Raw genomic sequence first — 19,609 nt, forward strand, 5'->3', positions numbered from 1 at the left:
ATTAGAACGTGCTGTAATATTTTTTAATGAATAATTGATTTGTTTAAGTACTTCACTTTTTAAAGCCTGGATCGCGATTTGCTTTGATCGTCGCAGTTCAAGACATTTCTGCATATCGTGAGTTTGGGTGCGCAAGAGACATTTCGATGAGGGTGAAAGGAGCATTAAACGAGCGTTGTGAAGAGGTCGTGATTGGATTATTTATCGGCAATAAAGTGGGTCGGTCGCACCAAACTTTCGGAGTTTCGGGAGTGGTAGGTAATGCGGCACTTCTCGTGCCACACTCGCATAATGTAAGAATGCAGGAGTGCACGCCCCGAACGCCTCCAACATTCCGAGGTTCGTCGTAGGACGTTTTCTCTTGTGTGCACATTCCGCGAGGATGCGTGTGCATTATTTTTACACGGCTCGAGCATTTGCGAATTGTGACGGGACAATAATGGTGAACGTTAGGTGTCCGACGCTGATCGGATGAGTCAGGAATTGAATGCGTTTGTTACGAGATCGCCTATTTCTCAAACCATGACTCACACGTTTAAGTTTACTTTTTGTCCTTACAGAAAATTAATATTAGTAATTGAGTTAAATTAAATAGTAATTAATTATTTTAAGTATTAAAATCACTGTTGTTCAGTGCTTTTCAGTTCTCCAAACTTCTTTTGCTTTTAATACTTCGATAATAAATTGGTTAGTAGATTTCTGTAAGGATAAGGTTCAAAGAGATAAAATAATGAAAAGTTCATTAAAGAGAGAAACATTAAAAATAATAAACTTTTCACAAGTTTTTCTTTCATTTTGTGAAGTATTACTGTGAAGTAGCTATGAATATAACTAAAAACATTTAGCATGAATTAAATATAGAACAATTAAAAAGAAATTTGGACATATGTAAATATTTAATTGCAAATATTAATAATGTTTGTTTGTATAATATATAAATATTTAAACAATTAGAAGATTCCTTATAAATATAAATATTGTGTTACTTTTATCTGATATAAGAATAAAATTTCATACACGCACAAGTAGAACATTGTTATGCAATTTTTGCTATACAATAAAGATTTTACACTTGATTAATAGTGTAGTCCAGCAGCGTTCATTTTTCTTCAATTGCCTCTCATCTTTGTTTTGATGAACAATGAGTTATTGTATTTTTTTCGTGAGATTAAAATATATTTCGTAATGAGATAAGCTTGACAATACATCTATATTAGTTAGAAAGATACATAAGAGATAATTAATTGATAATTTACGTCATAATTAAAAATAGCTGTATTTTCTCATCTGCACAAAATAAATTTTAATCATCAAATTTTATTAAAATATGATAACTAACAGATATTTTATTGAAAATTAAAAAAATAAGATATTGATTAATTTTTATGAACAAATTGTAGAATTTTTATTATCTTGTTTGCAACTTTATCTATTATAATTACAAATCATTTTCATATTTTTTTCTGTAAATTATGAATTTAATTAACACAGATAGTATACATTATAATAATGTTACATAAAAAAATGTAGTTTTACAGAAGCTTATCTCATTCTATAATCTCAAGTTTGCATATTGATCTTGAACATTCCGTACTTTCCATATTCTAATGATATAATTAATATATAATTTTTTGTAATAAATGAAAAGTATCTTCAGTAAGAGTTATGTTGTGAAAACAATTGAATGGCTACAAGGAATAGTGTCGCTTTCCAGAGAATTTTTATTGTCATTAATTTACATTTATACAATAGGTGATTTAGGTGCTTGACGGACGACAGTGTTTTGCTATGTACACATCACTACTCCATCATCCCTTATGCACGCATCGATCGAAACTCAATATGGCTATCCAAGGAACACACCAAGTCAAGAGGAAGTCAAAGTGACTTTATTTTGATGTCATGAAAGTCAAACTGATGATTTTTTGTTACAAAATTCGACTGTTTACTGACGTTAAGAATTAAAATAAAGTAACTTTGATTTTTTGTTGACTCTTATGTGTTCCTTGGGTAAGAGGAAGATCTTGTTCCTTTCGATTAACACCCGTCGTAACATAATTGATATTTCCTAGTTTTTTATTGATCGTTTATATTTTTAATACCGCGCGGTAAAATGTAAATAAACGAAGCTGTCGTTATTTGAGAAAGACATGATGTCTCTATATAACTTCTCCAAAATATATTTATATAATTCTTATTTAATGTTAATTGTATATCGAAAATCCGCGTACACGGAAATCGAAAGTATTCCGAATTAACAGATCTAATAACAAGTCACAATAACGTCAGAATGACGTTAAAATAAATCGTACTGATTGAATGATTTTCAATAATTATTTTGAAGACATTTTGATGTCGTTTTGATGTCACAGTGACTCTTTGTTCTGTTTGAGTGCCTAAGAATTCGGTAAGCTAGATTGTTTTATAAAATTACAATACACTGTGAGAAAGACGACGGTTTTCGGGCGCTGATCGGTTGTCGAATTCGATTGATGCGCGTTCTAAGAAATCAACAAGCTTAGGCAACTCTCATCACGAATTAGCGATTGGTTTAACTACGCCTGCGGTAGGAGCTGGCTTTGGGTTTTACTTGGACCTCCTCTCGTTGAGTCTCCTCGACCTCCTCCTGAACAGTCTTTCCTCTTCCTCCGAACCTGCCGCGTCCCGATGGTTTTGCCTCGCTACCTGCGCTGGTCTTACTATTATTGTTACGATTACTTGTGGTGGCTCTGGAATCATATCACGCCATTGAATTATTTTTTTTTTCACATTTATTATTAACAAAAAAGAAGGATACAAAATTTTAGAACAGTCAATAATTTTTCCAATTTTGATAATAAGAAATTCAAAATATACATAACGAAATTAGAAAATATACACATAACACATTTTGTGCAAAAGGACGCTTAAGACATTTATCTTTATAAAATAATATCATATATTAGGTCATTTAAAAAGTATCCGCGGTTTTTTGTTCAATTTTTAAAGGAAAAAACCGCGGATACTTTTTAAATGACCCAATATATTATCTTCTTGAAATAGAAATTATTAAGTGCTGTTTGTAGAGTAAATATAATATCTTTTTTTTTTTTTAATATTGCATTACTTCGACTTGGCTGTGGTATGTTCCACTGCAGAATGCGTGGCAGCAGTTTCACGTGACTGAGTACTGGGTCCTGTCTGAGCTCTTCGCCTCTTCAAGGCAGCCAAAAGATCCTCGTTTGATCTGAAATTCACAAAGTATCTGTTATAAAATATATTCGGACGTTTTATTTCACGACGGAGTATTTCACTGCATAAGTGATCACCTGAAAGGCCTGACACCACCGTTATTCCGAAGTTTCTTTGCAGATTCGGTTGTCGTCGTGGGCGCTTCGTTTTCCTCATTTTCATCAATCACATCTTCTCCTTCCACCTCGTCTTCTTCGGGTGCTTGTTCTACCGGCTTCGATGTCGTTGATTGTGCCTGGAAAGGGGAAGGAGAAAAAAAAAAGATTTGTTTCGTGTATGATTGAGATATTAAATTTATTTCCATATCTTCGTTTACTCCATATGCATTGTCGTATAACGCGTTAATATAAAAGATGTTGGCCTCACCGGTGTTTTCTTTTTTCCTACATTTGGTATAGTGGCACGTCCCCTCGAAGATAGAAGACCTCCCAGTCGACCACCTGCTGGCTTTGTCGGCGCCGGCGTCACAGGCGCTGCTACCTCTTCTTCATAATCATACTCCTCTTCGGCTGATTTGCAAACAGCTATTATACAGAGAGCTAATATTCTGCAAAGAACACGCACATTATAATTTTTGACTATATTAGCAGCATCTCTTATTACTTTATCTTCGATAAAATATTGCACAATTGTTTTATGATTTTTCTGAGTTTGTTTTTCTTTTACAAAATTTCTTGTTTTCATTGAAAGAAAAAAGTCCAAAATTATAAAGTTAACAAGAAAAATCGACCGAAATGTATAAAACAAATAAACGAAGAGATAGAAGTCTCATTCTATAATGATTTAAGAATATTATATCTTCCTGACATATTGTATTTTGTCAATTTTATTAACCAAAAATTTGTCAATTTTATCAATTTTAATTTTTATTAAAGAATTTTGTATAACAAAACAAAATGTATTTGAAAGTTAAAATTGATGCTTTCGTGCGACATTAATGAAATTTAGAAAAAAAATTTGCTGCATATACAACGTCGTGAAAATTCTCAAAATTATCGTTCTTTTTATGTTTTTTTTTTTTCAAATTTATGACATGATAGACAAATTTGACCAACGAATTCGTGTTCAGCAAGTAAAAATACATCAGAAATGATCATTCGTGCTCATGTTGAAATTGGTATTGGAGAGTACAGTCTGTGTGCAGTTTGCATGAAATTGCAAAATTTATGCAAAAATATTATTAGTTAGCAAGATCCATAAAAATTAATTTTTTTAGATGTTAATTATAATTCTTTTAATATTTAGTTATAGTCACGTTAAAATGAAGATTTATATCTTTTTAAAGAAAAACAAACAGGGAAGGGGTACATTTAATGCAATATACATAAATATTGTGTTGACAGATTACAGGTTATAACATATAGACGTATATAAACGCCTTGGGAAGGTTTTTCTAGACCAAGAAAAAGGTGCCAAATCATCGAACGATCGTGTGAAAACTGCAATCTATTATATATTATTGCTATTTGTGCTTAAAAAAGTGTGTTATTTAAGTAGCACGTAATGCTGTCGCGAAACGAGTTTACGGCGTTTATTGCGGTTAAATTGACGGGCTGCGCTTAGAAAACAGTGAAACGCAAGTCAGGGTATTGCTTAGAGAACTTGGTAGCTGGAGCGCGAGATTATGCAGTTGTTATTATTTTAAGGACTTAAAAGGAACCATTTTATATATCGCAAGACTCACTTCTTATATAATTTATATCATGACTTATACTATTTTTGAGATCTTCGAGACCTCTTTATTAAAGAAAATCACGTAACACCTATTTTATGTATATATTTGATCTAAATTTTTAGCTCCACTTAATCTTTTTGATTTTTGTTTCTAATTTTGGAATTTTAAAGACTTTTCTTGACAAAAGTAGATTTCTTTTAACTTTAGCTCTACTTTATTAAATTTTTTTCGATTCTTATTTCTAATTTTAAAGTTCCAAAACTTTTCAAAGATTTGCTTCTTTTCAAAGATTTCCCTCGAAAAAAAAATAGATTTTTTAAAATTTTGACAGTCATCTCATTCTTAAGATTTCTTTTTATTGTGGGATAAATCGAATTTTTTCTTTGAAATGAAAATGGAAATTTTCGCAGAATGTATAGGACGGCTGTCCAGTCATAACTTTCGCCAGGATCGAAAAAGGAATCCGAGGACGAAAGATCCTACTCGCGACGTGCGCTGCAACGATTATTACGTACGCTCGGCGTGCTGCCTGTTTGTTCGCATGTTCGCGTTTCGCGTTCGCGTTCGCTCGTAGTAGATCCGCGTACACTAGGTGGATTTTGACCTGTGACATTCACGTACACAGGACTCACTTTCTCTGCACGGTTCTCGTGCAACTCGCGCGCCGCGGCGCTTGGGATTGGTCGCGCCATTACGACGGGACATTCATACGTGAGACGGCTCACAAATGTCAAGAAAACCAGCCGAACCCGGGATGAAGAAAGGGAGAGAAATTTCGAGGGATCCGCGGGAAACGACGAGCCCGGCAATCTCGATCTATAGTAAGAATACGAATGATTGCGAAAGCACGAATTCGAAACGTGAATTGAAATGAGAACAATGACGACATCTTCCATTACAGAAATCTAATACTGACCAATTTAATACTGGTGATTTATTACTGAAAGAAAGTAATTAATTATTTACGTGGAATACTTAAAATACTGAACAACAATGCTTGCATTACTTAAAATAAGTAATTTCTATTGTCTTTCAGTATTAAATTGGCAAAGATTAGATTTCTGATACTTGGGACAATGATAACGTCTTTATCATTGTACAAAAAATGTGTTGTTTCTTTAAATCTAAATATTTTTGATACCAATTTCTAAACTTTAGTATCCCGCAATAATCAGGAGCTAAATATTTCTGCTACTTGTATGAATCCATGAGATTGCATTAATGCATTCAGAGGAAAAAATATATTGTATAGCAATTATGATAGTGACAATTATACGAGTTTTATATATAGAATTAATTCACATAGTGAAGTAGATGGATTATTTTATGATTACAACTATAAAATAGTTTATTCAATTATGTACATTAATTCTACAGACAAGATTTATATATATATAACTACCTTTACAATTATCACTTTTATAATTATCACTACTACATTTTTTCTGAATGCGGAAATAATACACGTCAATCTTTTTTAAAACTTGAGTACAATCAAAATTTTGTTTCTTTAATCATTGAATACGGGATGACAATTATCACTTAGCGAGTTTGATTCATATTTAAGATTAATTCATTCATTTATCTCATCATTCATTAATTATGATCATGTTTACACAGATAGACTGACATTAGCCACGTGGAAATGATTAAGTCAAAACGTATCTGAATGTTTCGCGCGCTATTGATAGAGAAATTATTAATTTATTTTTATTGCATCTAAAATTATTAAAAGAAATTAGAAAAAAATTTCTTTCTATGTCTTATCGTATCTTAAAGAAAACTTTCCGATTAATGGAAATTTATAAAAAGTTATATATTTTTGCATTAAATATAAAATAAATAATTCTGAACAAGTAGTCAGCAGTATCGTTGTATTCGCGTCCTCAATTTCCAGCAGACATTTTAAAATATATTACAACATGTCCAAACTTGGTCATTGCTCGTACAGAATTCGTAAGCAGATTCCCTGATGTATTTATTTATCAAATAGCGTCGTCTGCGACAGGATAATTTTACCAAAAATTTCTCAAGATTACCTTGTACGCTTTCTTCAACGACGAAAAAATTTTTAAGTAGTTTTATTACGTTTGTGAGACCTTGTAACCATTCACGAATTTCAATGTAAATTCAATATAAATAGTAATAGTTGAATAATATAAGAGCGAATAGAACATGTTTTAAGGGTAAAACAGATTACACTACTATTATACTATTATTGATAATCTTTTTATTACCATATTTAACTTGCATTAACTTTCTGAAATACAATTTGCCCAAATAGTTTTATTTGAAAACTAATATGAATCTCGCAGTTATAATATTAGCTATAATATTAGTATTTTCAACGTTTTCTTGAATTAAGTGTCTTTTTTTACTTTTACAACTTCGAGCTTCTTCTTCTCTAGAGATTGGCCTTTAGCAGTTTCTTGATGCATGTTTTTTTCATGCTTCTGGCTATAATCGCTATTGCCTTATTGCACAAAAGTCCTTTATTAGCGAGTAATGCTTCTTATTGTTGAAGGAATACATTCTGAAGAATAAAAATTGTCCCGCAGCCTGTATGCGAAGTTAATTGAAAATAATGTGTACCATTTATCAAATTGTGCCACGATAACGTCTCTATTGAATATTTTTACATTGTTGATACTTTAACCAGCGTTTCATTAATATTCTAAATGAATATTCTCGTTATGTCGAGGATAAAAATCTGACTCCCGAGTTCTTCGAAACAGAACGTTGTTGCTCATTATTCATTATGCGACATCACACGATATTATGCTTTTACCGTTAGCAAGGACATTTACTGTCTATGCTTAACGGGATTATATTAATACAATCCGCGTATTTTAATCGAAGTGCAAATAATTGAAGATTAATAATATAATTTTATATATATTATAATATATATTATATAATAACTTTATTTTTTGAGGGATTATTTTTTCGTTCTACTTTTGCTTTTAAAATTTTATAATTCTAGGTATAGGTAAATTGTGATCTTTTTTAAAATCCTTTTTTCGTTCAATTACTTATTTATTTAAATAAAGTAAATAATTAGAAGTATTTATAAATGTAAAAGCTGCTCGTTGAATATATTTGATTAATATTACATTAAATGTTACATTATTGTGAAGGATATTCGCTATTTCTTGTAATACATAATGCAGAATATTATAATTATTTATCATTAATTCTGGATTTTTATTTCAATTTGATGTATTGAAATATTTATTTAAAATTTTGAATAATAGAAGGCATCTAATTCTGCATGGAAATTGTAGGTATTAATTTATCAATTATGATTATTAACAAAAATTACATGCATAACATGTTTAAATCTATTTTATGTATAATATAAAATATAAATGATGATACGATGATAAGTATTAATTGATTTTCAGAATCTTCATCATTTTTTAATTTCTTAAAATCGTGTCAATTTTTCTACTTTCATTTCTTCTAACATTTAATTGAATATTTTATTTTAATGAAGTAATACAAACGTGACTATTATTGTTTTCAACTAAGAACTATTTTTGGAATACATATTATAAATATTTTGCAACAAAAAAGGTACAGTTTTTTTTTTTAGTTAAAAAAGCGTGAATACGAAGTGACGATATTTAATACAGAAGTCTTAGTGGAAAGTTAAAATGAAACCCAAAAGAAGTTATGTTCGTGCAATTGATTTACCCGCCTGTGGAATCTGCGATCTACTTTTTCTTTTTATCAGCGAACCGGTTCACCGGTAAACGAGAATAGCCGTTCGTAATTAATGAACATAATTCTCGTTGTGTGGGGAATTGCGAAACTGCCCGAATATGGAATATATTTTCGCGTTATAACATAATATCTCCCGACGTACGCAAATCTTGATTTATAATATCTCACGAGTGAAGTAATTCATCATCCGTCCGATTACATCGCATCATGACGCGGGATCATTGAACTTCACTGGAACTTCGCCTTGGAGGAAAGCGATTGCATTCGCATTATATTCTGCCTGCAGGATGTCGTTAGCGTTTGTGCGTGGGTTTGCATTGCTCCTGTCCTGCATGTAAGAATTCTTTGTCGCCTTTATACCTCTCATCTTTCCTTCGACTTTCTACTATTTTTCTAGTATCTTTTAGCATTGTAGCCTCTCTCTTTACTCATCTTCTCTCCTGAGTTTAGTAAAAAAGATTTATTATATTTGTCATTCAAGTTGAAGATGGAATCGTAACTCTCTGCAATATAAATTCCAACGCCATTTTATTAAAGCAGTTGTCAGTTTCAATAAATATTTCTTCTTGAAAGAAATATTTTAATTCTTCTTTTCCTTTCAAGAAACTGTGGAAGAGTAATTTTAAATTACAATTTATTAAATGACAAACGTTTTATGTAAACTAATTACAAGATATAATACTGAATTTAATTTTCTCTTACGTATTCTTCTTTTCCCATTTCTTTAAAATTAAACTTTCAGCTTTTTCGTTTCTTTTTTTCCTTTTTTTGCTTTTCGGTTTGTTTTAATATATTTTATTCGAGTCTTCTTTCTTTGACAATAATATGTATTACTGCATCTCTGATGCTTTTTTTATTACGTGCTTAAGAAAAATCTTCAGGAGAGACATTAAAACACGAGTATAATAAATGTCTTTCTATTTTTCTTTCACGCCGACTTGTGTAGGAGCGAAGACACATTACCACGCATTGCTCATTAGTATAATGTCAAGGAGAGAAGCAACGGTGACACCCGCCATATTTATATGAAATTTTTCTCGAGTAAATGTTTATTAATTTCAATTTTAATAATAATCGTTGTTATGCGCTCTCACTCTCGCTATAGCTTTTCTAATCAATTTCCTGGTCAGAACCAGGAAAGGACTCCGTGCAGCTACTGCAGTCATTCGTTTGCATAACGTGCCTCTCTGCATCCCGTTATTAATACTCGATTTGCAGCCGTACTCGCGACTGAGTATGAATCGGATCGAAATGTCGTCGAACGAGAGCGTAGTGTGAATGCAATCAATAGGTGACGGTATATAAAAGGTTGTGATTGAATAACTCCTTGTAGAGTCAGGACACGTGTTTTATAGTCGGCAACCGGTATGCATTATCTTCAATCCATGTGGAAACAGCACGTTAAACGATCCGGGATATGTTGGCTATTAAGCGTCGTAAATCGATCTATGTCTGCAAGATCGAAAGTTATCGACGCCTGGCAGCCGCGGTTTCCTTGGCAGGCGGTTAGCAATTTTGATTACAGGTAACAGGATGACAGATATTAAGACTGAAACGAAGTGTACGGATAGCATACATGTACCTTTCAATCACGAACATATAACCGGCCTTGGAATTATTCAGGTCTCACCAAAAGTGATTTACGAATAATAGTAATCTACGATCGCGTGAAATTAGTGGGCGAACGATTGAATCGTTAACTTCATTAACTCCTTCTTGCTTTAATCAAACGCGTGTAATACGTAACTGCATCTCGCTTCGCGATTACTGCAATTGAACAATTTGCTTTTTTTTTTATTTCTTAGTTCTTTAATCCTTCCGGACGGATTATATCTAATTTAAGATTACGAAAGGGAACATCTCTTCTTATTTAGCAACATCACGAAACAAACGCTCGATGAGGAAAATAGAAAAGTTCGTTGCATAAGTACGATCTGCAATCGCACTATCAAACTTGGGCGTGATTGCGATTTCGTTACCATGAAGTGGTTGAATTCGAGGAAGAAATCGATGAGCTCAATGCGAGAATGAAATAAATCCATAATCCGTAAAGGTCTCTTTTAAATTGCGAAGTAGCAGGAGGATCTTATGAATTATGGATTTCATTTTTGCATTGAACCACTCGATTATTCTCCATAGACTCGAGATCGTGAGTCGTCGAAAGGCGTACTCACGTGAACAGCGTAAGTTTCATGGTGTCGGCGGCCTAGGGCGGATTCTGTTGGTCCTCTGCGGATGCCCTTCTGAGGCGAATGTGTGGAAATCACCGGTTTTTGTCGGCCGACTGTTACCACTGGCGCGCGGCCCGCGAGGGAATGAATATCAGGCGACAACCAGGTGGAAGGAAACCGAAAGAGCACACCACTGCAATCGCGGAGGCTGTGTACTTTGGAGTGCCGAGTCGAGTTTCCCCTTCTCTCTATATATATGGCACTCTCACTCTGCCAGCAACCACCCGTGCTAAAGCCGTCCATGATAGCGATACATACGATACTCTACGATATCTGATACGTGCACACTTACCCCCTTACGTCGCATAGTGCGTGTGCAATGTCGCGAATACCCGGGTTTTTATTTATTTATCATTATCTTTTACACAAAGCTCGAGTGGAGATCTATTCACTCGCTTTATCTCTCTGCACTGATAAAAAGAGTCTGATTGCATTAATCGGAATTTTGGTTGAAAATAAACCATTCAGAATTTTCTGGTTGAATCTACTATAATTCTTATAGCTGAGAATTCTGATCAATATGATTAGAATTTTTTGGTTCGTTCATTTTCAACCATCAGAAATTTTTCAGTATCTATATTTGTTACCTTAGAAATTTACTACGATCAAATTCATTAATATGTTTAGGACGATTCATTAATATGTTTAGTAATCGCATTTTTTGGACACAGCTATCAGATATTTTAATTACTAGAATATATTAGACTTTTAAGCAGTATTAAAGAATTTGGAGAGGAATCAACAGTCTTGGGCAATAACGCACCTTTTCACATTTCGATTACAGAACATTAGCCAGAACATTATATATGTCGGCGATGGTGCCCGATAAATTGACAACAATATTTTCGAAGGTATTATTTAATTATTTTATTTTTGCGAAAGTACGTATGCAATTTGTCATAAATCTCGAATAAATATTCTGCATTTCTGGATAGGAAATATTATCGATTGTTTCTCTTGAAGTACGTTAAATAATAATATCATTTTAGTGATCCCGAGATCAACACGCGTGATTTTTAATTCTGTTTATTTAACTAAAATATATTATATCCTTTTTTCGCAATAAGTTTATTACAGTTTTTTAAGATTAATTTGGGGAATTTTGGGGGAATTATTACATTTCAGATTAATTGCGTTAATGTCGACAACCATATCGACACGTAATTATTATTTCTGAAATTAATTCATTCGTTTGAATAATATATATATTAGTTCAACATCTTAATACTTAGACCGTAGTGGCGCTTCGGATTGTAATGTTATCTTATTGTATATTATATCCTTTTGCTAAAATATATCTAATATAATAGGAAATATATTACATAAAAATATATGTTGTTTAAATTTGTATATAATAATTTATATTACATAGAAATTTATTATAAAATAAGTTACTGTTATTTTTATTATTAACATTATGTGGGTAATTTATAAATATTTTATAAATATTAAATTTATATAAAAAACTGTTTCATTCGAGAATATTGTATTGCCTTTTGCATAATGTTATTAAGTAATTAGTACCCATGTGATTTTAACAATAATAAAATAATTTTATTAAAGCACAGGAAATATGAAAAATGTTATGTATGCCGGTTATAAATCTAAATCTTTGATATAATTAGTAAAATTAAAATCTAATAATAATCTAATATTCTAAAATAAAAAGAATATTCTAAGATAGGAGGATATGATTCTATAAAATACAAATGCATAAATTAATCGTCCATAAAATCTGAGAATAATCGAATATCAATTATTTTTTTATTTCTTTCTTCTCTTTCTCTCACTCTCACTCTTATTCTCCATTGAATCCCGAGGAGACGAAGATGTATAGCTTCTCCTATAAGATTCCTTTCCCTTTCATTCGCAGTTAGAAGACGGTCGATGCTGTATATCCACATTTCCCCACGTGTTACTTCTTTTTAATGTTTTCCTCTCTCTGTCATCTTCGCTATCTCGATTGCCGATGCCTCTCCCCCACACACACACATACACACACACACACACACACACACACACACACATATTTCGCGAAATTTATGCCATGTTGGAATCCATGGCTCGTCTTCGCCCAGCGCGATGTAAATTCAAATTCCAACGGTCTTGCTGCCAATGAAACGGCAAAGATATTGTCCGGCTAGCGGCCGGAACGGACTGGTCGCGATCAAAAGAGATTACGCTATTGCATCCGGTTGATCCATATTCAGGAATTACTTGATCGCTCGTCTCTCGCTTTGACTCACGACCACGTCAGGTCGCCGTGACAGCCCTTTGGGATGCGAAAAGGTGTCGCCGCGAGGGACAACGTATCTTAGATCAGACTACGAGTAGTGAAAGTAAAGATACGAACTCCTACAGCACGAGATGCTGTAGGCAAGAATGTCAGCGTGGCACCCTGCTGCTGCAGGTTCTTACGGTGATGCCCTATCGTTCGTTTCGTTTTGTCTTCATGTCTACGAAAGAAAACACCAGACCAAGTGTCTGTCTCGATGGCCGTGAAAATCTGATGTCCTCCGTTTTGCTCCTTTCAGAACTGGTCGTTTCTCCCGAACTCTGATCGAGGTGAACAACGGCGGAAACGCTCAGTACCAAACTCAAAAAGTTGATGAATGAAAAAAGACATGAATGTTACAATGGATGAACCCGAATAAAATTTCTGTGGCTATCATATAAGTAAACGAAGTCTGCATCATCCATCATTCATATGCAAATCGTAAAATAGTCATTTCGACAAATCCTCTCGCAATAATTTACGACTTTCCGCGAGTTTTATTTTCCAATATAAAAAAGTGACGAATGGAAATAAGAAATATTAGTAAACTTAGCAGATAAAAATTTAAGAACTTTAAAATTATGGCTTTTTTATTGAAAAAAAATTTGATCTACTCGATGGAAAACTGTTAATACATGTTGAATATAACAGATAATTGACGAAAATATATGTGCTTGTTTGCAAAGAAATGGATAAGAAGAAATTCCGCGCGCGACATACAATATATACAATATATACAATTTATGTTTCTTGAATATATTTCTTCGACGCCCCAAGCGATTGTGTTCGCGAACGTCGCTGCAAAGGCCATAAATCGCAATGATCTGCGGAAAGCTTTTTTAATCGTCTTAAGACAAGAAGAATTCTTTTTGAAAAAGGCTTATCCTTGAAATCCTACATGCAATCAATAAATTAAGAAAAAGGCAATCGTTAGAAGGACTGGAAATAACTTTTTAAAAATATTTTTTGTCAATTTCTAACTCTTTTTAAATTTATTTGAAGTATCGATGTTTTATAAACCATAATTTATGTTTAAGATAATCTTAATCGAGCATTTTGAAATTTTACATTAATGTTTTAAAATTTTTCATTTTTATTCTCTTCTTATTCAGAAAATATTTTTCAACTTTTATTTAAGGAATTTAATTTCAAGTTTATCAAAACAAAGACAGTAAATTCTAAATTTTTTTAAATTTTGAAATAGTTGAAATCGATTGGAATAATTAGAAGTGCTTTTCGAATATTGCTTATGTAATATTAAAAGGTCAAAATATTACAATTCGCCTGTTATTTAAGGCATTTCCAAATTTGTGTAGATTGCGACCTACTTTATAAAATGGCAAATATGTGCGACTTATCTAGGTTTAGCAAATATAAAAAAACGAGAAAAGAGGAATTAATTATCATTTACCTATACTATTCTTTCTAGTTTTTAATTTATTGAATTTTATAAATTTATTTCTCAAAAATATATGATAAGATATGTATAAAGAATGTATAAAGATATGTATAAAGAATGCATCTGTTTCCTGTTAATGATTTTTAGCAATAGCTTTGACGTCGAGCTATTTTAGGCGCAAGGAGTTTGATATTTGTAATTTATTTTGAAATATAGTTTTGATTTCTACGATTTTTAGAAATTCAATTTCATACATATGTATATGAATTTAAGAAAGGGCGCAAGTTTATAACTAGTAAAATAAAAAATGAAGTGTAATTTATTACTCTAAAAATTTATGTAATCTATTAGTGTTGCTATCCATACTTTGGATATCTCTAGGGCCACTTCGCATTTGTCAACGACAGATGCGATTGGCTAATTCTAATGGATAACCGTCGATTAAAGTTAATAGAATAATGGTCGAAGTGATCCTTAATATGCATTAACTCGTTAAGCCGCTTTTTAAAAATATTTCGTGTAATCATCTAAAACTCACGTCAGAATTTTTTTTGTTAAGACAGTTAAAATTAAGCTAGATTTCAAAATGATGAGATTATCATCAACATATATATGCTTTTATTAATAATAAACAAGAAAGATTTTAAGAAGTATTAGTTCTTTATTTATTCGCGTGAATAAAATAATAAACTGAAAATAGAAAATCTTGAGATATACAAAATTTTAAGGGAAATTACGAAGAAAAATAGGGAAGGGAAAGTGTATGACACTATGTTAATTCCAAAAGGGACAACGATCCATAAAAGAAGAAGAAAGTGCTTATCTGAACGCAAGCGAATCTCATATCAATTTGTAATCTGTCGTAAGTTATTTCTTTGTGCCGTCGAAAGAGAATAAATAAATATTCGACTAAGCGACATCGAGATCAAACCTCGAAAAGAAAGTTTCTGCTATTTTTTGTTGATGTATCCGAATGACAGATACACCGATCAATATATCGCCTGCGGCTCGCTTAAATGAAGGAGCGGTTGGTTCGGCTCGTTCATCTCGATCGATCTCATCTATTCAATCGATCAAGCCGTTCATCGATACTTTATTTTGATAACAAGATTCTGTTTTTTCGAACGGCGCTAGTTAGACATGCGTCTAATTAGTTTACAATGAAAAGATCGATATTTGACATAATAGTATAAAATTTGTAACAAATAAAATAATGAAAATTGTATATAATATAAAATGCTTTAATAAAATTATATATTATTTGTATGACATAATTTGTGTTTAAAAACATGCCAGTTACATAACGAAACTTGGTCGGCATAATTTTTTTCTTCTATATTTGTGTTAACGATGTTATATAAACAAGATTTCTACATAGTTGCATTAAATTGATTTTAAAAAATTATTTTAAGTTAGCCTAAATTTATTAATTAGCCTAAATTGTAAATATAATCTTTATTATTTAAGATACACGAAAATTAAATACCTTTTAAAGGTTTCTCTGTTTTTATCTTTTATACGAGACAATAAAGTAGAATTCTCTCAACTCCATCACGAGCATGTGTGGATTTCTGTATGGTATTTGTGCTGTCATCTATCGTGTATCTCTTTAAGCAATACAAGCAGAATAATTTTTTATTTGTTACGTACTTTTTTAGAATTTTATAAAATTGCGCCAAAAGCATTTAACTTTTCTTGCAAGCCTAATTATTTTATTATATATTATAATAAAAATTTTTGAAAAAAAAAATAAAAACTAAAATTTATTACTTAAAAATGTATCGATCTTTTGCTATTTTAAACATTTTGTTTGTTAGTAATGTAAAATCTGTCTTCATGAATTATAAATTAGACATGAAATGAAATCATAATTACGAGTTTTAGAAACTATTTTATCAATATTGTGCTTACCAACAGTGTAATTCTGCATGAATATTTATATAATTAATTTAATAATAATTAAATATATGAAAGTTTTATTCAATTTTTAACATAGACTGATTAAATTATGCTAAAAATACCCATATTTACCACAGTATACTGGAATATATTGAAAAAGATATTAAATTTAGTTAGTGCGATTCTGTCGGTAAATTAACGAAGTTTAAATTTTAGAATTCTGAAATATCAAAATTTTTTTAAACGATTTTTTCTTTTCACAAGTATAAAATTTATCAAGCATAAAAATTCCTACAAATAATTTTTTTTTAAATTATATGAGAGTTTAATTTTTATACAATATTTTTCTGACACATGTTAATTAATTATTTTATTAAATAATAATTATATCATGATAATATGAAATTTATATTTTAATGTTAACAATATACGTAATAATATTTTTGCCTCAAAAAATTATTGCATTACATCATTTCTTTTTATAGTTGTGATCAACGTATCTTTGAAATTAAAATCGAATTTAAAATGTCAACATTTTTGTCATGCATTTAATACTGAAAAATTCCATATAGGAAACCTAAGCAAGAAACTTGTTTAAAAATTTATATTCACATTGTATTGTGATACATTGAGTCTTTAGAAGAGAGAGGCCATTCAAACACAAATAAAATTTAAAATACATTATTCCTACGCATCGATTTTCGTATTCATTTCAATCTTATTACTTTTTATCCTGTTGTATGCATAAAGTTGTACATAACAATCTTGCTCCCGAGGATAAAAGTCTGTTCCTTCTTCCTTTCCTTCTTTATATCTGGGTATTCTTTCGAATATTTTGAGAAGAAATATCAAAGGGAGGTAGTTTCAGTTCGAGCAGTGGCGCCATCGACAAGCGCACGCATCTCGCCGCGAACTACGAGCGTCTACGAGCTACGGAGGCTGTCACTTGTTGCGTCGCTGTCGGGTCCATCGTCCGTCCCGTTTCGCTCCGGCTCCGGACCCGGCACGCTACTACCGGTCCACCCGCGCTTTGTTTTACCGCGCCGAAGATCGAGTCGCCCCCGCTCTGTTTCGAAACGCGACGCGTGCGAAGCACAGTGCGGTAATTACGCGCGCCGCGAGCGAAGCGCGTTTCTTCATCCTCCGCGCGCGACCGTGCAACGGTATCGTTCACCTCTCGTCGACGCCGATCTCAGCGAAAAATTATGGTGAGTGCAAAGCAAAGATCAGGATTCCGCGGCAGCGGCGGGAGATCGAGTCGTACGCCGGCTGCGATTCGATTTAACCGCGATTGTGCCGTTCCTCATTGTTTGAAGTTTGAAATTGTGCGACACGTGACATGCTAGTGCGACGATGTGATTTACACAAGTGGATCTTCATTAAAATCCGTGAAATACTCAAATTAATTCATATATTTTATGCATGCATTTTTTTTGTCGTACTCTCTTCAATCTTTTTACTTGTTTATTGTTTCTTTTCACCACGATTTTTCACACGAGACAGTTTCTACGTTATCTGAGAAATAATCTATATCTCTCTTTAATCTCGACAATGCAAGAACAAAAAACAGTTACGTAAAAACAATCATTCCAATGTCATTACTTCGTTATGACTAAAAGGATCATTCTTATCTCACTGGCATTGAAATGAATTCATCAATTTTCAATTTTTCTGTTTGTTAGATTATTCCTTTGCATCTGAATTTTCGTACGAAACAGTTTTTGTGTTATTTTAGAAACATCTCGATAATTTAATACCTCTTTTACTTTAACTTCGACGATGCAAGAACAATAAATATAAGTTACATAAGAACGACCGTTTCAATGTCACTTCTTCGTTATGACTAAAAGGATCATTCTTATTTTACGCAGCAAAAATTACAAATGATCTTGATTTTCAATTTAATTATCAATTTTTTCTTAATAACATTCCCATTCCAAAAAAGATGCATTTTTTACGTGAGATTTTCTTTTCTTATTTATGTATTTATTACACACACTTGACGCGAGGAGAATTTTGCGACTTTCCGTATCTTGGTAACTTTGTGTTCTCGTCTGGAAGCATATAAAATAGGCAGGAATAATCCTTAGTGATCGGCAGTAAAGAAGCTTCTCCGAAACACTGTACGTGCTGCTCCTTTCAATCACAGACGCGCAAACGCGCGTAATGCGCGCAAAAAGAAGATAAAAAAAAAGATGCACCGCCCTCGCATTGCAAGCAACGAGAGACGCACTCGCGTCATCGTCGCCGCCTGTCCCGACTTTATCTGTTCCTCGTACTCGCGTATTCTGCCTCCGTTCTGTCCTCCCTTTGTCTTCTCGTCTGCCTCTCGCACGAACAGGCTGCATCCGAAGTTGCAAGCGTGTTGTTGCAGGGAGAATCCTGAATTCACGTCGTACGTTAACACGAGTTGGCCGCAATTGTCTTCATTTGCGGATTGTTCGATCGATTTTGAAGCCGAGTTCAGCTCGGTGAAAATTCGACCCAATTCAGCATTAACAGTTGCAAACGTTTTTTTTTACAATATAACTACGATAATTCTGTGAATATTTGTAGCAGAATTTTGTAGGAAAAATTATAAAAGTAAAGTTTAATCCGTGAAAGTCGACGTTTTAATTGCACATGAATTTTATTAAGGATAACTGAAGATCGAACTTATTAGATAAATTGGAATTAAAAGATCCTCGGGGAAAAATTTATTTAATCAAAATTATTATACATGTCATCTAATAAAATTTAATATTATATAATATTATTATATAAATAATATTAATATTATATATATAAAATATTTATATCGTTTATATCATTTAAGTAACGCCCCTAAATCTCTGCGCCTATGCTTTGCCTTAGACAGCATTAATGTAACCGTGCTCCTTGATTTTTCTCTTTCTCATTTCTTTTTTCTCCTTCATATTTTTTTCTTTTCTTTCTCCTTCTCTCTGTGTTCCTGTTTCTCATTTATTTTTCGAAGATCCCAACAGTGAAAGCAGTAATAGCGTGTTTAATTTATAACAAATTAATTGTATTTTAAATTAATTTGCTAATCCCTTTTCGTTATTACCTTTTAATATAATAGAATATTGAACAAAATTAGCTTTTCTAGTATTGACAGATTTGATATATCGATTCCATTCTCTCGTAAAATCGTTACTGATCATACACGTTTCATT

General features: G+C 32.2%; 2 protein-coding genes across 3 annotated transcripts in view; one reads left to right on the forward strand and one right to left on the reverse strand.

The window, feature by feature from the left end:
• LOC105152304 (uncharacterized) overlaps positions 1 to 19,609 on the forward strand; it is a 327,635-nt gene that overhangs the window by 44,861 nt on the left and 263,165 nt on the right. The window contains exon 1 of one of the 2 annotated variants that reach the window (XM_087407725.1): positions 17,349 to 17,644. The exons of the other annotated variant lie outside the window; for it this stretch is intronic. The gene's annotated coding sequence lies outside the window, so the exon portion shown is untranslated. Of the gene's footprint in view, positions 1 to 17,348; positions 17,645 to 19,609 lie in introns of those variants that run through there. 2 annotated transcript variants of the gene reach the window in all.
• LOC105152301 (uncharacterized) lies at positions 1,699 to 11,050 on the reverse strand. The gene is made up of 5 exons (XM_011066496.2): positions 10,807 to 11,050; positions 3,598 to 3,778; positions 3,309 to 3,466; positions 3,107 to 3,226; positions 1,699 to 2,729 (listed from the first exon to the last, which is right to left on the reverse strand). Exons 1-5 carry the CDS (start codon positions 10,824 to 10,826, stop codon positions 2,552 to 2,554), a joined length of 657 nt encoding a protein of 218 aa, XP_011064798.1. The 5' UTR covers positions 10,827 to 11,050; the 3' UTR covers positions 1,699 to 2,551.

The sequence above is a fragment of the Acromyrmex echinatior genome, chromosome 7 (assembly GCF_024713525.1).
Source record: "Acromyrmex echinatior isolate Ae372 chromosome 7, ASM2471352v2, whole genome shotgun sequence".
NCBI classification, from domain to species: domain Eukaryota; kingdom Metazoa; phylum Arthropoda; class Insecta; order Hymenoptera; family Formicidae; genus Acromyrmex; species Acromyrmex echinatior.